General features: G+C 39.5%; 1 protein-coding gene across 1 annotated transcript in view; it reads right to left on the reverse strand.

Moving 5' to 3' along the window:
• The window catches only part of WLS (Wnt ligand secretion mediator), a 106476-nt gene that overhangs the window by 56465 nt on the left and 25020 nt on the right, over window positions 1-24991 (reverse strand). Inside the window, exon 2 of the mRNA XM_037145311.2 lies at window positions 8052-8324. Within this exon, the coding sequence (XP_037001206.2) occupies window positions 8052-8324 (273 nt within the window). The remainder of the gene's footprint in view (window positions 1-8051; window positions 8325-24991) is intronic.

The following is a 24991-nucleotide window of genomic DNA, read 5'->3' on the forward strand; positions in this document are numbered from 1 at the left end:
ACATGGTCATAAACTAAAGGGGGGGTGATGGTGGGGTAGGGTGGAGGGGAATAAAGGGGGAATAGAACAACTGTAACAGCATAATCAATAAAAAAAAAAAAAAAAAAAAAGCCCAGAGCAAGTAGAAGGAAATATTCTAGATCAAGCAGGATTAAATGACATAGAGACTAAAAGAACAATTCAAAAGATCAATAAATCCAGGAGCTGGTTCTTTGAAACGATAAACAAAATTGACAACATTTTAACCAGACTCATCAAGAAAAAAAAAAAAGAGGACCCAAATGAATAAAATCAGAAATAAAAAAGGTGAAATTACAACAAATACCACAGAAATACAAAGGATTGTAAGAAGTTACTAGAAACAACTACACGCCAAAAAATTGGACAACCTGGGCAAAACGGACAAATTTCTAGAAACATATGCTCTCCCAAAACTGAATCAAGAAGAAGCAGAAGGCCTGAAAAAAGTGATTAACAACTAGTGAAATTAAAGCAATAATCAAAAAAACCTCTTGGCATACAAAAGCCCTGGACCAGAGGGTGTCACAGTTGAATTTTCCAAATATTTAGGAAAGAGTTAACTCCTATCATTCTCGAACTATTCCAAAAAATTTAAGAAGAGGGAAGACTCCCAAGCTCTTTTTATGAGTCCACTATCATTCTAATTCCAAAACCAGGTAAAGACATAACAAAGAAAGAAAACTACAGGCCAATATCACTGATGAACATAGATGCTAAAATCCTCAACAAAATATTGGCAAACAGGACTCAGCAATACATTAAAAAGATCATACACCATGATCAAGTGGGATTCATCCCAGGGATGTAAAGATGGTATAATATTCACAAATCAATAAACGTAATACATCACATAAATGAAATGAAAGACAAACATCACATGATCATATCAATAGATGCAGAAAAAGAATTTGATAAAGTGCAGCACCCATTTATGATAAAAACACCCAGCAAAGCTGTAATAGAGGGAGCACACCTTAACGTAATAAAGGCCATATACAAGAAGCCTACAACCAACAGCATATTCAATGGGAAAAAACTGAAAGCTTCCCTCTAAGATCAGGAACAAGACAAGGGTGTCCCCTTTCACCAGTTTTATTCAAAATAGTACTGGAGGTTCTAGTCACAGTGATCATACAAGAAAAAGTATTAAATAAAAGGCATCCAAATCGGAAAGGAGAAAGTAAAACTGTCATTATTTGCAGACATCATGATAGTGTACATAAAAAACCCTATACTCCATCAAAAAACGGCTTGACCTAATAAGTGAATTTGGCAAAATAGTGGGATATGAAGTCAATATTCAGAAATCAAAGATGTTTTGTACACCAACAATGAAATATCATGAACAGAAACTAAGGGAAAAAATCCCATTTACTATAGCAAAGAGAAAAATTAGCTAGGAATAAACTTAACCAAGAAGGTAAAAGACCTGTACTTGGAAAACTACACAACACTGAAAAAATTAAGGAAGACACAAATAAATGGAAGCATATATCACGTTGAAGAACTGGAAGAATTTACATCATTAAAATGTCGGTATTACCTAAAACAATCTACACATTTGGTGCAATCCCTATTAAAATACCAATGACATATTTCACAGATTTAGAACAAATATTTCAAAACTTTATATGGAACCAAAAATGACCCAAATAGCCTCAGCAATCTTGAGAAAGAAGAACCAAGTAGCAGGGTTCACAATACCTGATATCAAATTACATTACAGGGCCACTGTAATCAAAACAGGTCTGGTACTAGCATAGGAATAGACACATAGATCAATGGAACAGAATAGAGAGCCCAGAAATGTCTCTCAATTAATATTTAACAAAGGGGGCAGGAGCATAAAATGGAGTGAAAATAGCCTCTTCAACAAATGGTGTGGGAGAACTGGACAGCTACGTGCAAAAAAAATGAAACTAGATCACCAACTTACACCATACACCAGAATAAACTCAAAATGGATAAAAGACTTTTAAACATAAGCCAAGACACCATGAAAGTCCTAGAGGAAAACACAGGCAGGAAAACTTTAGATATTCCACATAGCAATATTTTCACTGATATATCCTCTAGGGCGAGGGAAACAAAGGAAAAAACAAATAAATGGGACTTCATCAAATTAAAAAGCTTCTTCATGGCCAAAGAAAACATCATCAAAATGAAAAGGGAACTAACCATATGTGAAAACATATTTGCCAAAGATACCTCAGACAAGGGCTTGATCTCCAAAATATATAAAGAACTCACATGACTCCATACCAGGAAGACAAACAACTCAATTAAAAAAATTGGCAAAGGACCTGAATAGACACTTCTCCAAGGAGAAAATATAGAGGGCACATAGGCATATGAAAGGATGCTCAACATCACTAGCCATTAGAGAGATGTAAATTAAAACCATAATGAGATACCACCTCATACTGGTCAGAATGGCCATCATTAACAAATCAACAAAGAACAAGTGTTGGTGAGGATGTGGAGAAAAGGGAATCCTAGTACATTGTTGGTGGGAATGCAGACTGGTGAAGCCATTGTGGAAAATAGTGGACACCTAGGCCAGTGCACTGCCATCCAGGGGAGGTGGTCCAGGAATTGAAAACCACAGAGATCAGAGAGGACTGGAATGAAACAAAGACCAGTGGATTATTATTGTGTAGCCGTGATGAGCTCAGAACCATGCTAAAGGACAGTCCGAATACAAATGCTCTCCTATTCTACTTGTTCTGGCTACCTGTAAGTGAGGTGGGCAGGCCATGGGAGGGTACCTTGTGGCCAGATTCCTGAGTGCTGTCTTCCTCTATTACATGCTGCATTGTGTATTATGTGCAGCAAATGTCTATTGGGTACCAGCTGTGGAAGTGAAACTAAGGAATAGATCCAGTCTTATCTTCAAAGCCAGCTTTTGCCTCTCTCCTGAGGTTTCATCAGTTTTACCCTTTTCTTCATGCAGCTGATTTTAAAAAGCTTGCTTCCTCGTATAGTATTGATAAGTTCGATTTACCCTATGGGATAAGAACAACAGCAGAATATTTTCAATGTGATTTTTCAGAACTGCAGAGCAGTGACCTCTTTGATGAGTTCAACAAGGACTAGCCTATGTCAGGTTCTGCAAAGAGGCGACCTTCCCCACTCACTATGAGCCCAAAGATGGAGGTTCCAGTAAGGATGCTCCCAGCCCTTTGCCCCCGCTAACCTGGGACTCATTCTTCCAGCCTGGACCACACTTAGAGGAAAGGGATCCCTAATCCAGGCAGCTGAGACACCCACTAGGACCCTCTTGATCCCTGCAACAATGCTGCAGTCCTGGAAGAGGGCAGAGATGATCCACACCTGAGCAGCCCAGGTGCTGGGCACTTGCTCGATGTCGTGAAGCAGTTCCACACCCACTTGGGTTTTGATGGGGGTTTTCCCTGGTCATCTGGAGTGCAGGGTACCCCGATGATTTGGCAACACAAATGCCACTCAGAGGGGCAGAGTCAAGGCCTGCAATATCCAGCTGCCCTCATCAGCTGTGGCAGTACATGGCTGGATATATTCACCCATTAAACAGACACATGCATGGGACAGATCTGTGCCAGGCACAGGTGCTCTGGTGATTCATTAGCAAATGGGACAGACAACAGGCTGTGAGCTCCTGGGGCCTCCATTTCAATGAGGAGGAGGGAGAGCAGATGTGGCTGTACCTAGAGGTGCTTCCTGCGAAAATGTCCACTTGGTCCCAGGAAACTGGAGACTCTCGGCTTTTACCTGCTTAGGGTTTCCGGGTGGTTCCCTGTTTCAGCCGCACAGCCAGGGTAAATTTCTGCCTTTCGCTCCTCTGAGCTATAAGCTAAAATATACTCATACTTGATGAGGGACTTTTCTGGTAAAAGGAAAGTCTTACGTCCTTGGACATACTTCTTAACATCCTGAAAAACCCAGTCTTAAAAAAAAAACACATCAACCTGTCTTTAAAAAAAATTGGTATTCTCTTGGAAATAAGGAGTCCTTAAAGACCTTGGTGAAAACTCTGACCATATGTATTGGAAATCCCAACATTAATTTCATAGTCCAAATGCAAAATCTCTTCACTATTTGTAATCTGAAATTCATTTCATAGGCTACCTAGGAAAGCTTAAAGAAAAAATAGGATTGGTCCTGACTTCTCTTTACATTGGAGGCAATATTGCTACAGCTGAATCTTTGATAAATAGAAAGTCATCCACATATAATAGGATCTTTCTCACATACTCCGAGTCTCTTTTTTGTGTCCCATTTATTACTCTCAGAAATGCATCCAAACAATGATAAAATATAAAAAGTGGACAGGCATCTCATGCATTCCTAATAGAAGGGTTACAGGAAAACCTATCATGTCTCACAAATATTATCATTAAATTACATGTAGGTACATATCTCTACCAATGGGCAAAGATGTACCATTACTCCTTAATCAATGCCTTTTTCACTGTCCACAAATAAAAGTAGAGAGAATAAATTTAAGGAAGAACATATTTTCACAAATGCAACATGTAACCTTCTCATATTAAAGATTTTTTAATTTACTGATCTTTAGAGGGAAAGGAGAGAGGGAGAGAAATATCAATGTATAGTTGCCTCTCGTGCATCCCCTGCTGGGAACTGGCTTGCAACCCAGGCATGTGCCCTGACTAGGGATCGAACCGTGATCCTTGGATTCTCAGGCCCACGCTCAATCCACTGAGCTACGCCAGCCAGGGCTATAACCTTCTCATATTAAAGTTAATGGCATCAACAAACTGCCCCTGCTCATAAAAACTATTTTTATAATCTGATTTTCTTGAGGATCTAGGATTTTAGTTATTTTACACACTTACTGACAGAGCTGTTAGTTATCTATCTCGTTAATTTTTTAGTGTGCCCTTATAAGTGCAGGACCTCAGGTTACAAGAAATTTAAGAATTTTTTTAAGATAAGGATCTTCAGTAAAATCTTTTTCTAGATGAAGGCAAAATATATTTTGGAGCTTGAATCCACATTCTCACTTCATTTATATATACTGAACAGAAATATTTTATGAAAGCATCACCAACACAGGCATTTTGATATTTAGGATTAATGTTTGCTGGGAAGTAATTTATCTGTAAAGTTATTAAGGTATGTAAGCAATAGGTTCTGACCACCAATTAGGATGTGTGTGTGGTGGGGGGAGGGGGTCCCCACAAGCAAATATTCTTGAATACCAGCAAGGTGGCCACCCATTCAACCCAAGTCTGACACTACCAGGAGCATCAGATTCCACAGATCAAGGGCTCAGTCCCACAAGACCACCCTCCACTTCAGATGCCAATCATAAGCCCAGGTTGTCACCCAAGCATCTGACCAACTGGCTATAAATCAGAGGTTCCCATAAACCCCTCGTTGTTTTCAGTGAATTGGCTAGAACAGCTCACAGAACTCACTAGATTACAGATTTATTACAAAAGAAATGAATCAATAGCCAGATTAAGAGATACCTGGAGCAAGGTCGCAAAAAAAGGAGCTTCTATCCCTCGTGGAGCTGGGGGCCTTGCACATGTAAGTGTTCTAGTTCTCCAACCTGGAAGCTCTCCGAACCCCCCACTTTTGGGTTTCTGAGGCAACTCCGTTATATAGCCACAGTTGATTGAATCACTGGCCACGGGCGATTCATTCAACCTCCAGGCCCTCTCCCCTCCCCAGAAATTGGGAGGCAAGGGTACTGGAACTTTCACCCCTCCAATGATGGTTGGTTTCCTTCACAACCTGTCCCTACCCTTAGGTATGTTCCAAAAGTCACCTCATTAACATAAGTTTACTGGTAGTGGAACAAGACACACATTTTACATTTATGACTCTGAAGCATTTTCAAAACCCAAGAGAGCAAGAGCCTAAATATAACAAAAGAGACTCCCAATGTTTTTATCACTCAGAAAAGTCCAGGTGTTTGAGGGAGCTGTGAGTCAGGAACTGTGGAGCAAGACTAAATATACATGAGAAATATTCTTTAGTCATCCAAATGATCACATATCTATCTCTTAAAAATCATAATATCATAACATTGCATATTCCTCTCGTTATGCACTTACCTTTCTCTTTGGTAGTTTTATCTGTCTCCCACCACCATCTTTCCTAACCCCTTACAAGAACATTTTTTCAGTCTTCTGTCCTTAATACCTATTGCTTACCATAGGGTCGGGATTTAAAGTTGGAATGAATGAATGAATGAGTTACAAAACCAATGAATAAGTCAATATGCAAGAGAACAAAACAAGAGAAATACCACTTGAATGCTTTGGGCTGTTATACAAATCTGGACTTTTCATATTAGCTGTTCTTTCTTCCTTCTATCTATAATGCTCTTTTATTTACCCACTCTGCTCACCAACTCTTTGTCAGGGTTTCCACTCTTTAATACTCACCTCAAATATCTCTCTGCTCACCAGTACATGCACACACATATGCTCACATATATGGACACATATGCACACACACACTGAGACAACCTTTCCTTTTCTTGCTCTGAAGCCTGTCCTTCATGTCCCTCAGCCTCCTGGGCATACCTTAGTCACAGCATCTAGCACACTTTACTGTAATGGCTCATTGTTCGTTCCTAGTCATTTCCACTTGAAGGACAGTGTCTTCATCTGCATTTGCATGTCCAGCCATTGGTACACTGCCTGGCAGCAGTCGGCACTCAAAAACATTGTGAGATAATGAGTCCAAGGTTAAATAAACAGGGAGGGGAAAGTCTGCCTTATAGAAAATTATCTCAGTATAATGTGTTTGATAAGACACTGTTTAAATTTCTACAAAGAATAAATTGATATGATTATATATCAAAATTATTGCTAACACAGGAAAATTACAATAGAAAAAGTGCTTTAATCCAGGGACAGACCCCAGGTAGAGCTGACTTCAATATACTTTTTTTCCCCTCTTACCCTGATCCTTCTCCAGTAAAAAATGCTTTTTTCTCTCTCAACCTGGAGTTGCCCCAGATGCCACAGGTAGATCTCCCTGCCAGAAATCACCCAGTGATCTTCTCACAGAATGTGTGCAGGCTCCATGCTCTCAGAGTCCTGAATCACAACTGCACAAGCTAAAAAAATTACCTCATTTGTGGAAAAATGGGTGAGCATGGGCTGAAGTTCCCATTTTGATAGAGATCTTCTCTAAGGCAATGGCTTTCCTCAAAGCCCAGTGGAAAAAGACATTTAGAAACATGGGACCTTTCAGAAATCCTCAGATCACTCTACTAGGGTGAGCTCCCTCGAGGCACCAGACTGGTGAAGGAGTGTCATGTCGGCATGTGGATTATTTTGAGCTGAAGGCCATGAAAACTCAACACACTTAAGAAAAAAATTTACTACTCCCTTAATGACCTAAAAGAATTTAGATAGTGGGTCTGGCAATAGAAAGGGAGCTTTACCAGAGAGATAAATTTTTATTTGAAAGACTTACCTGCACGTCAGGGCAAACTTTTAATTACCAAATATCTGCTTTCTTATCACCTTGAGAATTATCCCCCTCCCCTTTGAAGCTCTACCCCTCTATCCCATTCCCATTCCTTAACTCAGGATGGCATTTAAGCTTCAATTACTCAACTTGCCTTTGAATCTCGTATCTTTGGGTCTCCTGTACATATGAAATTATTTTTTTCTCACTAATAAATATGTCTTATGTTAATTTAATCATTAGACCAGGCAAGGGAAAAAGTAATACTTTCTACTCCTGGTGGTTAGGGCAGGGCTCTGAAGCCAGGCCCCCCAAGTGTGCATCCACTTTTCAGCCATCTGACCTTAGGCAGCCTGCTGGTATCCAAGTTTTCTCACTGTAAATGAAATAAAAGACCTACCTCTAGAAATTGGAGGGAAGGTGAAATGGGTTAATATAAGTGAAGTACTCAGAAAAGTGCCTAATAACTAGTAAGCCATCAATAATTGTCTGCTATTAATATTACCATTTTACTGGCTCTAGAACTGGCTCTGAAAGGACCTGAAGAGAGAGATTCTCTAAGGCAGGGAGGATAGAGGAGATAGTGAACTTACTGATTTGGTTGTTCAGCTTGAATGCAATGTCCAGCTGCAGAATAAACAGCATGAATTGGAACCAAGGACTCATCTCCATGGCAGGGAGGGGAATGTGGACAGAAAACACAATGTCATTGGCTTCTATTTCTCTTGGAATGGCTTCCTCGATGTCTCGGATTTTGTCGCACTGGTTGGGTCCCCAAGGCATTAGCCATTTTGCCTTGTGATGGTTTTTACGAACATCCACACATTTCACTGACATGTAGGACACTGCTGTTGTGGGACCTGGAGCTGAAAAGAAAATGTTTTTGTTTTAGAAAAATCAACCACTGAAGTGCTCATTTCTGGCTAACATTCTTTCCAGTACTGTTTTCTCGCATTTTTTGGTACTGCCTTCTATAACTTGGGATCAACTCTTCATGAGGATCCTTCAGTGACCTCCGTAGGTGTCATAAAGCACCCCCAGGAGCCTTCCCATTGTGTTGTCAATCCCTGATATTTATTGGAAGAATATGTCTGTAAACCTGTTTGGTTCAGTTACCTCCTCACTCCAAAATGAAATGTCACAGAAACCTATCACACTTCAGTTTCCATTTGCCTGTGACCTTGGAGGGCTCTGGTGCTTTGCGGAGCAGTGTTTGAAATTAAAAGACCTGGGTCTGGAGCCTGGTTAAATAACCTACCCTCAGTTAATCTTGGGTAAGTAGGTAAATCTATAATAGCTTCAGGATGCTCATCTGAGAAAAAAGATAGTTGGTTTCTGAGATTCAACCAAGGTAGCAGGTTCCTAAGATTCTTAACTCTAAATCTTACAATATTGCTTTTGATTGAGAAAAAGAACTATGTTAACCTCAGGTCCCCGCTTGGAGTGATGCGTATCAGAGGTGGGAACACAAACATGGACTGATACTTCAAAGGTGCACTAAAACACAACCCACTCATTTCCAGAGAAAGCATCACATTTGAGCTACGTAACATTAAAAAACACTATTTTGAGATTATAAAATGATTATGATTATAGTGGAAAATCTGCAAAATATAGAAATTACAAAGTTCAAGACAACATTTACCCAAAATCCCACTAGAGGGAAGTAACTACTGTTGGAAAATATGAAAATACTATCTGTCTTTTCTATGAGGGTATAATTAGATAAAAAATTATACATGAATTGTATGGCCTTAAAAATACATACTAATATTAACACACATTTTTATAAAACAGGATAATACCATACATAGTTTTGTAGCTTTTTCTCTCTATTCACTTGGAGGAGCTCTGTGGGAAATAACACAAGCTCTGGAGCCAACTCACCTGATGTCAAATCCTGGCTTTCACTTCTTGTTGTATCACCACTAATCCCCACCGGGAAGTTTGGGTGAATTACTAAACCTGTTTGTGTTATTAGTTTTACTATCTCCTAAATGGCAATAATGATAGCACCCACCTCTCTGAGTCATTGTGTACATTAAACAGGTTACATGAAAAGTACTCAGAACAGTGCCTGAGCACATTAAAAGTATAAAGTGAATATTAACTATTATAAATCTTTTCTATATAATTAAAATGTTCAACTAGCAGTTATAAAGTAAGCACATGATATACCATATTTAATTTACCAACATACCTTATAAATAAGAATAATTCTTTGCCTAATATTTTTTGTTTGTCATTTATCTCGATTATTCCATCTGCTCTCTATATTTGTTTATAGCATATTTTAGCATAGAGATCGAAATTTTATATAAAAGCTCTCTTTTGTTTTTTTCCATGCTTTTGTCCTTAGAATTTCCTTATCTCCAAATTCAACAAAAATGCACATTTAGTAACTTCTAGTTACTTTTAACAAATCATTTTTTAAATATTTAAAGATGATCCTTTTGGAATTTGTTTTGATATAAGAGATGGATAAAGTTCTAGTTTTTTATTTTTTTTAAATATGTAAATTATTCTCCACTGAATAGACTCTCTTACTGATTTATGTCATGACAATCACCTCATTTACAAACGATGTTTCTGGGCAATCTGACCTGTTTCCTGTACTGGACTGTCAGTTCATGGCCCGACCAACATCACGTTATTTTGAATTCTGTATTTTGATGGTGTGTATCAATACCTGATAGACTGCATCTCCTCTCCCCAATCCATTTCAAATTTATATCCTATTGCTTGGGCTTACAGTGAAATTATGCTAAATCTATAAATTAATGTGGACAGCATAAGCATCCTTTCTCAACTTTTGGTGTTCCCATGCAAGAACAGTGATTGCTTCTCCAGTAACTAGGGTTTGTTTTTATATCTCTTTGAAAATTTCCATAGTTTTCTTCAAGGGTTCAGGTAGTATAATATGTTTTTGAAATCAATTTATAAAAAGTTAGTAGTGAAAGAAAAGCATTACAATTATGTTTTATGTGTCTGGTTTAAATATGCTTAATTATGTAAATATACTTGTTATATCATGCTTTCAGAACTTCTGAAGCAGAAATGATCATTTATTTAATGGAGATCAGAAAACTAGAGAAATGTGTAAAAGCGAGAAGAAAGTCACATAGGAGGCAAAATTTTGTATTATTAATATTTATTTCTAATGCTAGGATGTACATTTCTTTCTATCCCTAAATAACTATCCTAAATTTTGAGTAGTAAAATGTTACATTTGCAGAAAGTTATGAAAATGCCTAATAAAATGTATACAAAACTACAGCACTACCAAACCCAAAAGTTCTTCTGTGTAGAATCCTGAACATGTGACATGAAGTCGGCATTAATCAACATGAGGGAAGTTTTTCTTTAAAACTCAAAACTGTAGCCCAAAGACATCTTACACCTAATTCATTTAAAATCAGACATCTGGCCCATGATTAGAAAGATGAAAACCAAACTTTGGTTATCCTGACTCAGCTAACTAGCCCACTGACATTAAAAAGACCAAATGGCACATTTAACTGAATCCTTTTTAATGTGGTCGGAGAAATAAACAGGGAGGCGAAAGTCATGAATTCTATTTTTGGCTAACATGCTCAAACTGACTATTTGCGGCAAAAAATAGTTACTACATTTTAAAACTTCTATTCTTCCAAAATGAACCTAACCTTTTTTCATTTTTTTCCTTTTGAAAAACAAGTCTCTCCTTCCTCAGACCAAAATGAAAAATGACCAGCTGAGTTCCTCAGCTGAGCTCCAAAACCGCATTCCAAACTTAATAACAGAGGAGCTGAACACTCCACGGGCACAAAGGCTGCATTTTTAATGGACACAGTGAACGGCTGCCTTTGTAGCAGCCTGAATTATTTTCATTCTTTCATTAGTCTAGTGTTCCTTGCATAAAGAAAAAAATTTCAAGAATACTAATATTTTCATAAATATCATGGCAATGAACTTGGAGAAACTTCAAATGCATCTCAAGCTGCATTATGAGAACCACAAATATTTTCCTTCATGTGAATAAATTAGCCCTCTAGACTCAAAAACCTTTGCATAACTTAAAAACTTGAAGACAATTCAATATTTTCAACTTTTCCAGGAGTGCTCAAAAGGCCAAAATAGTTGTATTGTTGGAGAAAATAAACAGCAATTCTGAGAGTCAAACACGACAGTAAATGTTCCTCCAGTGATGTATTTGCAGCTCAAGACAACTTCCAACTCCCATTAAAAGTGAATTCCAAGGTGCTCCTTTATGCCAAACGCCCATGAAAGTAAACTAAAGAATAAAGCTTATCGCTGATAGCTGGTTGCCTACGGGACGTGTTTTCATTCTATTGTAGTAACAATTATGATGATATATATCACAAAACAGTGTCTAAAATCAAAAGAGGCTGAATTTCTGTCATTAAATTTTTTTAAAGTGAGACAGATTTAATGGTAAGAGAACAGATTTAAGTGGAAGAAGCTGAAATTATTTGCAACCTTTGAGGAAGCTATAGTCAACTAACAGGTACATGAAATGAAGCCCTTACTTAGAAACCAGTGTGGGTCTAGGGATTAACAGACTTTGTGTATTTAAAAAAGGTACTGGATGGATTCAGGTCAACAAACTGAGTCATGTTTGCTCAGGTGAAAGCTAAAAATAACCACTCCTCAATATTCCTAGGATAGTAATTCAATGTCACCCAGCTGCCTCAGCATACTTTATAAACATCCCCTCCTCTATTCATCAGTAGCATTTAGTTGAGAAAAAAATGGGCCAAAAGGTACCTCTACATCATACAATTTAGTAGACAGAGCAATCTGGCCAAAAATGAGTATGCCCAGGTAGTGTGGATGGGTTTACTTGGGGTAGTTGAAGGCAGCACTTAGAGTATGCCCAGAAGTCATACCACCACAAGGTAACTTCATTGAAAACTCGGGCCTGTTTTCAGTTCAGTTCTCTCTACTATAGCAAATGTAGGCCATATTTTTCTCTCCTTATTTATATTACCACACAGAAGTTTTGGCCTCCACCTCTTCACTATAGTAAGAGAATTATGAAATGCGGTACTACATGACAGTTAATTTCAAAATGGTACAAAATCATTAAGACTTCTAATGCAAGGTTTTGAAAAACCACACAAACACAACTTGCAGGCTCTTTGAAAAGTCAGTGGCCCCTCCATGAAGAACATTACTATGCTCACACCACATTCACCAAATATGTCTTGAGGCGCTGTTAAGGGTGGAAGTGAACCTAGTAGACACCAGCCACGTCGAATGCGCAAATAAGGGAAAAACAGACAAAAAAAATTACAGGGAAAAGTAATTATAATTGTGATGAATGCTAAATTTAACCTGACATTACATGAGACAGGGCAACAGTCAGATATTTGGGAGACAGAGAAAATGAATTCGCTAGAATGAGGCAAAAATTCCATTCATCATTACAACGTAACCTTGAATAAAAGTGTAAGTGAGCAATGACTAAAGCCACACTTCTTTTGGGAGAGTATTCATTGACTCCGGTTGGCTTCCTGTTATGACACCTCAAATGGCTGTACAGTTTACAAATTGCTATCTAGCCAACCACTACCGCTATCATGCTCAAAGTTGAGTCAACATCAAATCATTAGCCCCTACTCCCGCCAGACCTGTAATTAAAGAGTTGGAGAGAGATGCAAGAGTTGGTTGCCTCCTAGAAAAGTTAAAATTAACACAACATGTTGACATGACACATGGTCTCCATTTATGCCAACACAGACTATTTATTTCTTTGCTTTATTCAAGTGAAAAAATTCCTTTAGCCATTATCTAGGAGTATTATTATTATGTGAGCACTGTGCTAACTAAAGATAGAGACGATGACAGTCCCAGGCCCCTGAGTTGCTCACAGTCTAGTGTGGGAGGCTGAGAAGTTGGCAGAGAAATATATCCTGATTGAAATGTGCTCTGACAGAAGTTTGTACAGGATGCATCCCTTGGAAAGAGGGCTGGGGTGGGGGTTAGGGGCTGCTCGCAGAAAGCTTGGACTTAGCCTTGAAAGACAGCAAACAGGTGTTTTTTTGCCCAGGGGAAAAGAGCAACAGGCAAATGGGGAAGATTCTGAAGAAGATATGTTGGGTCATAGGACATCTAGAAAATCAGACAATGTTTTAGAGATGTGTGTGAGTCTTAAACATTTTACAAGATCACTGAACAAATGAGAATGCAGCCCCTCCTCAGCTTCATTTCAACCCTTTGCTTCCTCTAACCAGTGGGATTGTTCTACTGCACAGCCTTGGCTTCTGCTCCCAACAGTCTCTGCTCCAGTCTATACAGCAACATGATGGCTTCTGCTCCCAACAGTCTCTGCTCCAGTCTAGACAGCAACATGAAGGAGAAATAATAAACAATCCTACCAGTAACAAAAAATTTTTACTTGGAGGATCTTTCCTTCTAAGACACCTATTCTTGTCCTGTAGGTTTCCACAGGGCTGGCGGTGAGTGCTGATAGAAGACAGAGAAGCAAGAGAGTGTGGTGGGAAAAGAAGGGAGAAGCTCCGCCTCTTATTCTGGGCCTCCAAAGAGCCTTTGAAGGCTAGATCATCAGATAATAGCCTTCACCTAAATGACAGGAAGAATGTTTGCCTTGCAATGAAAATGAAATGTAAAGACTAATCTGCTCTGGGCTATAAGGAGAAGGAATGTGGAGAACAGACCAGTTAAAAGGGTAACGCATGTTTATAAGCATTAATAATCATCCTGAGAATTGCTAGCAAATACTTTTTTTTTTTGCTACTGACTCCAGAAGGAGGGTGATTTAACTCTTAAGCCCTAGTCTCAGTTAAAAAGCTGCTGTCATAGTTTCTGGATCTGTAAAAACCATAAATGCTTAATTTACTCATCTGTTTTTAATAACTTCATTTATTCATTCTCTACTTTGTTCCCTTGAAGATTTGGGGTTACTAGAAAGTGAATAGCAAACTTTATTTTTAAAAAGAATTGAGGCTGATTCTAAAAAACAGAACTAACGTTTGGGAGCTAAGAAGCACTCGGTCTACACGTGTATCTACAAAAGCAGTGAACGGAAGCAATAGTTGGGTAACATAAGCCCCCACAACTTTCAGCTGACTGATAAAGCCAAGTGACTCAATACTCACTTCACTTTGTAGTGTAGAGAAAACGTCTATTTTCTGGCTATGGGTGGCATCTATAGAATTATATACAGTAATTCTATCTCCTCTACAGTGCAAGACTCCCAGTGGATGCCTGAAACTGTGGATAGTACTGAGCCCTACAGTACTGTTTTTTCCTGCACAGACATTCTTTTTTACTTAAAGGAAGCACTTTACGGCCTCTCTTTGGCCTATACCCGAATGGCAAGCATCACCACTCATGCTTTGGGGTCACTAATGAAGTAAGATAAGGTTTACTTGAGCACAAGTCCTGTGAGATTGAGACAGTCCATTTGGCCACTGAGACTGGCTACTGAGCGACTGCTGGGCAGGTGGCATGTATAGTGCAGACCCGCTGGACAAAGGAATGATCCATGTCCCAGGCAGGATGGAGCAGAGCAGGACCATGTGAGATTTCATCGTGCTACTCAGAAAAGTGCACACTTTAAAACTTATGGACTGTATATTTCTGGTTGACTGCAGGTAGCTAAAAAAAACCATGGTTAAGGGGGATCACTCACTTTGGTTCTAAACATTGCTTATCTGAATGTCTATGCTTGCCTCGATGAGAATTCATATGAAATGTATTGGGCATTTAGGCCCTTGGACAATTCCTGGCTTTGCTTAGGATTTTCTGATGTGCCTCTAGGAGGGGAAGGAGGACAAGAGGAACACAGGTGGCAGAAACCAAGGAGACTAGATGAGTTCCTGTTATTTATACAACTAGAATTTTTATTCAAAGGCTCCCCACCCCACCCCACCGAGCACCATTTAACATAAAAGGATCTTCAGCTAAATTTAGAAATTAGTTTTTAAATGTGTTAACTTGAGTTCCCTCAGAGAATCTGCCTGCCTTTTTCAAGCTCGAAAATCTCTTACTTTAATTCTAGTTAAAGGGAAACACGAAACATGTCGGGTGTGCCATACAACTGGTGTAGCCAGATCATGTTACCTGGTTGAGTTGTGAGGCTTTTATGTAACTAGCAATTCCTCCAGACAATTCTGTTTACTGTTCCCTCCAGGTCTGCTTCCAAAATGATGTCTTAGTACCTGCTACAGCATGTGTCTTAAGTTTTAGGATGTCTCGCTGTAACAACCTTTTCAAAATTTTTCAGCGAAGGAAAGTGTAAATACTTGTGCTAAACTGACTTAGTGCTTCAGAATGAACTGACTTGGTCTGGAAATTTCTTTATTGAAATTGCTCTTAAGTTATATTGGTCAGACATGCTACCTCTGCCACTGACTTTGAAGATAAAAATCTCCATTCCAACCATACCAATGAACTCTTAGTAGATTACTGAGTGAGATATTATTTCATGATTCAGTCTTAATTACTGGAGAACTGAAAGTGGGTCTGCTGGGCCAAGACCTGGAGAAGTGGTTTTCGGAATCGCCCTCCCCGAGCCCGATTGTGTATAATGGGGTGCGCAAAGTGAAAAGTAATTCTTTCTTGCCAGCAGTTTTCAGTAAGCAGTTAATTATGCTAACATCTGTTCTAGGAAAGCTAAATTTTTAAACACAGCAGAACATTCCTCTACACTAAACTACTAGCACTAAAACACAAACTCACACACACCACACAGCAGAGTTGAATGCAAAATAATTTGTACTGTACACAGGAAAGTCAAGCACGTGTTTAAAAACAGTTCCTCACAACATAAACTTATGAATAAATGACATAGACAGTTTGACAGCAAAAATTCAGAAATTGTAGCAAACACTTGCATAATTCATTCTGACTTTAAAAATATTGAAAAATGTTGTATGTTTACATCTAAGGCCGATCAGGATCTAAATTGCTTGGCATGCAACCTCAATTGTTTTGGAGCCAAAGATGTAACAGCTTTGAAGAATAGAAGTACTCTATATTTGTCAGGATCTGCACGGCAGGCAACCAGCACCACTTGGCTTCCATTACTTGCCTGGCTTGGCTCCCGTGGAATTGAGGAGCATTGGAACCAATAGGAAAAAAAAAATTAAGAGTGCTTTGGGATGCTGAGCCAAACTCTTACATAGTATTTGCAATGCTGTGGTAAATATGAAATTATTTTAAGCTCAAACCATTGGTGCCAGTTTTTTTCCTCTTTTTGAAAAAAATAATAAAATGCATATAAAGGGTCCTGCCAGAGACTTAGCACACAAAACCTGCCAACCATTAGCTGTGTGAACTGGGGGAGCAATACTGAACTCTGAATACAGATTTAGAAATGGCCCTTTGCCTTTGGTATGCAGGGGCAAAGGCTAAATGAAGAAGTTTGACAGAAGTACATCAAGTCACTCATTCTAACCTCCATCCATAAAATATACCTGCAATTACTGTTTCTCCATCATTCCAGAAATAGTCAAAGGAGTAAAAATTAAATACACATGAAGTAAACACAAAAGATCTCCACAGAAAAACCAAATGGCTCATCTATGGATGCTATTGCTCATTGCTCAGCAAACCAGTCGTCTGGGCTGAATTTTTGACTTTCAGCCAGGGCTTCAAAATCAGCCACCTTTCAGCCAAAAGGCTGTGGAATGCAGCCAAGACCACCTGTGGGAAGTGAGTTACAGCACCTTATAATTTACTGCCTGGGCTATGATCTTTCATAGAGCCAGCATGGAGGGCGAACCAGGTCCCGTGAGGGAAATTGGAGCCCCCCTAGAGGCCCCCATAGCTGCCCTGGCAGAACTGCAGGGGTAGCTGTGACAGAAGGTGGACAGCTGGCTCTGTTTTGTGAGCAAGCCTGACACACTCTTGTCTTAAAATTTTAGGGTTAAGAAAAACTTTTTCTAGAAGAAATATCAGCTTTGTTCTGAAATACTTGTTCCACTCTATAAATTTCACACATTTGTTAATTATAATTACTATCAGACATCTACTATTTACAAATTAGATATCTACTTTTATCAAATAATTGTTAATAAACACATACTATGTCAATTGCACATTCCAGCTGACAAAGCAGCTTCACACTCTTGCATCATCTAATCCTCAGAGTGAACAGGTGTAGTCATTATAATGTCCCTCCACAGCACACGCAGAAGATGGGTGGTTTTTGTCCCACCGCTAAGTGGCAGGGATAGGACTTAGAACCCCTGTTTGACTTGATATCCAGTGCTCCTTCCAATACATTGCAATGCCCCTCAGTTGCCCCTTTCTTTATTAGCTCTCTCCAATGACCTGAGAGCTGACGAATGGAGCAGAAAGATGGAGGAGGAAGACCGAAGTGTGCCGCAGGGAACTGGCTGAAGCTCCATAGACAAGGCCCTCCCCAGCACTGGGCTAGGCTCCACGCAAAGGGAATCGGCAGGATAGCTTCTCTGCGAGACTCACAGCAACAGGGCACCTCCACAGAGCTCCAGAAAGAGAAGGTGGAATAACAGGCTCCCCAAAATGCACTGAACTCAGTCGAAAGGAACAGCTACTGTCCCATAATTTACTGGGGTTCGGGTTATAACTTCAAATTCCAGGCTGGCAGTCTGGGCTGTGAGCCTAGAGCATAGCTGACTCGGGAACACATGGCAGACCTGCTACAGAAGGGGCTGTGCCAGATCCTGTGGGCAGAATAAGGGCCAAGATTACAAGTTAGAGGTAGGGGAACGTCAAAGCAACCTAAGGAAGAATTCACTGACCAATAGGATAGGCAAACAATGACACAATTTGACTCGGGAAAGGGTGAGTTCTCCATTCACAGTAATGTTCAGGATGTAACTAAATAAGTAAGAGTCTAAACTAAGCGAGTTTTTCTCAGTGGCATCAAAATGGTAAAGTCTTCGATTCACACATGTGGGATATTAGGGAATGGAGACCTTTAGGCTCAAAGAAAAGCTTCATGCAGTTGATTGGTTAATTTTTCTCCATATTCTGACCCATGTCAAAAAAACAATAAAAGGAACCAAAGTACAGGGCATTCTGAGGGGCCAAAAATTTAGCACTAGATAGTGCAAGCTGAGACTAAGGTCAAGCGAGGTCCATTAAGGACTTTATCTGGAATTTTACAAATGCCAGGGATAATCATAGTCCCTTTCTTGATTTTTCAAAGAAAAGGTAGGCCCTTATCATCTCAAATTCTTTAGAATTGGAGGTGGAAGTCACTTGGAGTAGAGGGTAAAATGTAGTTTCAACAGTCACATTCTTAGAAATCATTGGGGTTTTTTTTTTAACTCTGAAATAAAATTAAGATCATTATGTAATTGTTAAATAGTTTAATATTTTCATCAGCTCTGGATTCTAGCTCAAGTGCCACTTCCTTCATTCAGTTTGTTAAATGCCTATAAATGTGCCGGCACCTAAGGCCTCCACCAGTTTCCCTTGAGTAACGAATTATCCTCACTTCCTCTAATGCCAGCATCACCTGGTCTACGCTTTTATTAGAGCATTCTATTTAATTTGCAAACATAGCTTCTGAAGCCTACAAAATTATAACCTCCTAAGAGGAGAGACCATGTCTTATTCCTCCTCTTGGCACCAAACAGAGAGATTTGAACAGACAGATCCTTCAAACCTGAATTAACTATTTACATTAAAGGGTCTTTATGTCATAATAAACACATTAATGTTAAGTTATGCTTGATTTACTTGTTAGAAAATTAACTTATATCAAACACTATTTAATTATCAAATGCTTATTAGGCACCACAGAAAAATGCCATAGTGAATTTGATCCATGGCCCGCCTACATCAAAGCACGGTTAAGGCTAAAACTGGCATGCAGCCTGTTTGGGAGAAAAGCCATAAAGCCATGGGCCCCCTGCCTTGAGACCAAACCTCCCAGCAGTACATGTGCTCGAGTTGAGGCTCCTTTCCCTTCCTGATAGTTCTTGCAGATCTGTGTCAACCTATATATAAAATGAATGCTGAATTTTGAGGATCAAAATGAACTTCTAAACTAGAACACTACCATCCCAATCCAGGGGTGGGGGTGAGGTGCGGAAATTTACACATCAAAAGAATGTGTATGAGACAGACAACAGGCAAGCAAAACCATGGTAATTTTTGAAAAATTTCTCCCAAAGGGTTTATAGCTAATATTTAAATGTGAGAGCATGTTTCAATGACTCCATTTTAGCCTATTTCGTGGAAATTAAAGTTCTCAAAGGTAGGATTTCACAATTATTTATCGTATTCTAGCATTGCCCTGAGATGGTCAAGGCCTGAATGTTAGAAATAAAATACGAGATAAAATGTTTATCCCTTAGCCTTAAATGTATATAATTAGCAGCTGCATATTTGAAGACTTTATGGCAAAAATCTATACTCTTAACACATATAAGGAAAAATCTGGCCACTTCATTAACATCTTAAAAACAAGTCTTGCCAGAGAGAAAAGCAAACAGCCCTTTCTAAAGACATCAAATCCTGCTTTTGAGATCAAGTCCACAAGACAGACTCAGAGAAAAACCTGGGCAAAGGAACCTAGGGCCATATGTACAAGTAATTTCTATTTACCCAGAAGTGCTAAATGAGTTTTTCTCTCTGGCCCAATAAGTCACATCTGAAATTTCTGTAAGAACTAGTAAAGAAAAGCAATGGAAGACTTCTGGTGTTGAAGGAACTGTGGAGAATAGGGTGAGGACCGAAAGTCTAGGGCTAATACATGGAGCTTCTGAAGGATGACAGGTAGATGCGATTGTGACTGGAGGGACAGGTTCTTTAGGAAGAATTTGCAGGCCCTGTTGATTCATGTGGGATGGGAGAGAGAGAAATCAAGAATGTCCTCCAGTTTCTTGCACCAACATCAAATGGACAATAGTGTCACTTTGCTGGGAGAGGAATCAAAGAAAAATGGGTGATAAGATATACCAGTTAGAATACGTAGAAGCTGGAACTACATGGCTCATTAAAAGAACATGTATGAATGATCCATGGACATGGATAACGGGGTGGGGATGGACTGTGGCAGCAATGGCAGGATGGGATTGAGGAGGGCAAAGGGGGAAAATTGGGACAATATAATAGAATAAACAAGAATAAACTAGAAAAAGAAGAGTTCAATTTGCACTAAGGGAGGCAGGTTACAGATAAAAAAGGTCAAATACATAAATGGCTGAGATTTGGAAGAGGAATTAGACTTGTTCTAAGTAGTCCCAATGTTGCAAGTTCTAAGGAAGCAATTCTAAGATCAAGAATATCTAAGGGTCTAAAGTTAACCTGCCCAGTTGAAGACAATGAGCTGCTCACACCTTTATTCCTGCTGGTAACACTGGGTGAGTGCAAAAAGTGCAGGGACACCTGAGCACCAGATGTGGGTTGAAAGCCAGCCTTTAGGTCCTTCTTCATCATTAACCATTCTATGAGCACAGGGATGTCCGACCCACAGTCCATGGGCCACATGCAGCCCAGGATGGCTATGAATGCAGCTCAACACAAAAATCATGCATTTACTTAAAACACTATGAGATTTTTTTTGTGATTACATGTCACAGTGTATGTAATGTGTGGTCCAAGACAATTCTTCCAGCGTAGCCCAGTGATGCCAAATGGTTTACCCCTGAAGTGTTTTAATTCTGGGCCACAAAATCAGTCCGCTATTCCTGAACTACTGCAAACCTGAGGAGAACCTTGGCGAAATGAATTATCCCAGGAATCAGGCCTGCTGAATTCTAGTATTAGACATGCCACCAACCAAGCAAATTATTCCACCAATCTTAGGCCCCAGTTCTCTCGATTGCAAAGGTGGTATTTTAACTGTTACACATATCTAACTTAGAAATTATGACTCGACAGGGATGTTATATACTCTATGTTACAGTGAAAGTCATTCTTTTAACATTAAAAAATATCTTTAAATTAGGGTTTAATGTGTATGCCAAGAATAGAGTCTGCCAAGCCTTGTTCATCTAGGCTCTTTCTTCCCTCATTTTCCTTGTATGTTCATATCTGTTAGAGGAAAAGACCTCAATCATCCCACTCTATTGTGTAGTGCTGTTAGGAGTCAGAATAGGCTCTGGATGTTTTCTATCTTCCAGCAACTGGTGAGAGCAACAAACTGTTCCAAAAAGCAAGGGCAAACAACAGCCAACTGTAAAACTTCATGCTGATGTATTCAGTACGATGAAATATACCTCCATAATACGCACTATGGGAAAGTAAGTCTAATGCGATCACAAAGAAAATGTTTAGGAATTAAAAAAAAGCACTCCATTCCAGCTTCCAGCCAATTGCCCATTCACTCACAGTATAATGCAACACAAAGACATTCCAATACAATGAAATAATGTGGAATATGTCCAAACTCTATTTTTCAGGATGATAGAAATAAGCTCAGCAGAGCTGTTTATTACTATTCCAAAGAGATAGAAGCTGTGGCATACACTGCCCTAAAAATAAAATCATTGACAAAGTTGGTTAATAAATTCATAACATTCATTCAGATTTTCATGTAAACTGCTGGGTTCTTAGTATATTTCAAATTTTACCAAGATTACCCTGTACAAAAAAGTAATATTGCAGAAAACAATTACAGTGCAACTATCACAGGAAGGGCTCTTGATGTGGCTGTAGACACTTACAAAAAGGGAATAAGAAAAATTAAAAGTGAGTGCTCTAGACTCAGAAATACTTGGGTCAGGTCCCAACTCTGTTACTCACCAGCAGGTTAGTTGGGCAATTTACATAGCCTTATGAAGTGAGTTTCCTCTTTGTAAAATTTTACTAAGAGTACCCATGTCACAGGTTGGTTGTATAGATAAAATAATTAACACAAAGAGCCTACTACATCACTTTGCACATAGTAAGGCCTTAATAAATGTCTAGTATTGATAACAACAATGCTGCCAGCAAATGCAGTAGAATAATCTGGAGGGAGATGGGGACATTATCCGGGTTTTCTATCCTATCTTCTTCCCTTTCAGGATATTTTAATCCCAAGGTACTAGAGGGTCTGGATCTTTTATCATTAAAAACAGGGGTCTGCCTTATCTTTCAATGAACTGCCCCAATAATCAGAGATGATTCTCAAAAAACTTTAACTTGAGAGAGCAGTGGTGGCATTAGGAGCGGACATGGGAACTCATGGCTTCAAGGAGCCAGGCCTCTGATACACAAAACACTTTTGGATTCTTCAGTGATGACAACACACACATCCGCTAGCCCCCAAAGAACACAGGACGCTGTTTCCAAGATTAACAAGTAAGAAGCCTGGGGAACCTTGTGCTGGTGATTGGAACAGGCATTACTGCTGTGGTTGCACCTCAGGTTCCAGCCTTGAGAGCCTAGAAGGAGTTAATTCAGGCCTGACTGATGCTGCCATTGATTTTGTCCTTCTGGAAGATGAGGACAGTAAGACATTTCAGAAATGTCTCCATGAAGACCAGAATCTTGCTCATTTCATCCAGGAGCTCATTCATAAACTCTCTACTTGTTTTACTAATGTTCCAGGGGTGTCCAACCTGTGGCCCACGGGCCGCATGCGGCCCAGAATGGCTATGAATGCAGCCCAACATAAAATCACAAATTTACTTAAAATGTTATGGAATTTTTTTTTTGTGATTGCATGTCTCCATGTCATATAATCACAAATTCACAATGGCCCAAGACAAGTCTTCTTCTTCCGGGGTGGACCAGAGATGATAAAAGGTTGGAAACCCCTGGATGTATTTTAAGGACTATTTATGCACAGTATTGGGTGCCTTGTAGTTAAAGATCAAAGACTTTGGAAAAAACCCACTTCAGTCAGTTCTCCATCTAATGGAAAATGGAGCCCTGGTATGGACTCAAAATTTCAACAATCTCCTGGAACTATATGCAGCAGATCAGGAAAAACAAGCTGAATCCCTATGACCTGATGCAGAAAAGGTCATCGAGTAGGCTTGAGAGAAACAGAAGCTGAGCGTGTTACATACCTGTAGAGTCTATACAAACCCTAGGGGCATTGTCCTTCATTCAGCTGCCTATTGGAATGTGCTCAGGAACACTCAAGATACGGAGAGATTCAGAAACTCTGAAAACAAGTTGTTACTTTTCCAGGGTTCTGGCTGGAATATTCTTGACACCACTTTCCAAGCCCCTTTTCAGAAGGCCATCAAGCATATGCCGGACACACATTTTGTGCTGGCTCAGGCAAAAGATGAAGTTCAGTTCAATAAGTGTCAAGAAGACACGGGGCACAAAGAGATTTTAGTTGTCCCTTATGGAGATGAACATGCAGGTCTTGCAGAATATTTAAAGAGACTGACCTGTGAGATGTCTGGGAGGGGTAGAGCAGTAGGGACAGTGAGACGAGGTCAGCTATATGGCTCCCCTGAAGCTCGGGGAAACAAGAGACCACAGTACATGAGAGCCCTACAGGAGTCACCACCATCAGACCAAGCTGCAAGGGCCTCCTGGGGACAGTGTTTACTTTGTGCCCCCAGACGGTTCTTGGTCTTTTTGGGGTTTTTTTTTTTTTTTTTGGTTCTTGGTGTAATGCAGCCTGTTCTAGCTCAAGAACATCCAAGTGACAAGGGCACCCAGCGGCAGCTCCCCAGCCCACCTCTAAGCTGGACACACTGCTTGAGTCTACAAAGCAGATCAGTATGATATCCACTGAGTGAGGCTGCAGTTTCGTGTGATGGACTTGAGGTGCAGATGCCATGGAATCACCATGGCCCTTGGTTCAGTTTCGTGCTCTATACTTGGTTTTTCAATGAAGCTTATTGATTGTTTTTTATAACAAGATTTGAAGCTGTAATTTTCTTGATCTTTTAATAACCTGAGCTGTATCAAAACCTTGTTCATTTACTTCCCAAGGCCCTAGTTCTACTTTTAGTCACTTTGGAAAACAAACCTACAAGGTACTAGTAAGCCTAATTTTTGGAACTCAATTTAAATTTTAAAAGATCCATTCCACCCTGGCTGGTATGGCTCAGTGAATTGAGCACCAGCCTTCCAACTGAAAGGCGGCCAGCTTGATTTCTAGTCAGGGCTCATGCCCGGGCTGCAGGCCAGGTCCCTGATTGGGGGCACACAGGAGGCAACCAATCCATGTTTCTCTTGCATGTAGATGTTTCTCTTTCTTCCTCCCTTCCCCTCTCTCTAGAAAGTAAATACGTATAAATAAAATCTTTCTAAAAAAGATCTGTTCCTTCAGCTGGACAAGGGGTTTTCTCATTCTCAAGAGAGCCATTTTATTTGATTCCTCAGAGCATTGGTGATTCCTGCTGCTTCCCTTCTTACAATGAACCCTAGTCAATGTGATGTGGGATTTTAATTTTGAATCCTATATAAGGTGACTCCAAGACAAAAAAAGCCCAAATTGAACATCTAAAGTGTCTTTTCCCTGAGAAATAGCCCAAGGATACCCTAGTTAGCCTGTTGTTTGGGGGAACACAGAATAACCCCTTGCTTTCTCTTCAGCAAAATGGGACTATAAGATTTTTCACAATCATATTTATAAATTATTATAAAATAATTACAGCCCAAAGTATTACCA

This window comes from Artibeus jamaicensis, unplaced genomic scaffold, assembly GCF_021234435.1.
Source record: "Artibeus jamaicensis isolate MK-2021 breed Jamaican fruit bat unplaced genomic scaffold, CSHL_Jam_final scaffold_1019, whole genome shotgun sequence".
NCBI classification, from domain to species: domain Eukaryota; kingdom Metazoa; phylum Chordata; class Mammalia; order Chiroptera; family Phyllostomidae; genus Artibeus; species Artibeus jamaicensis.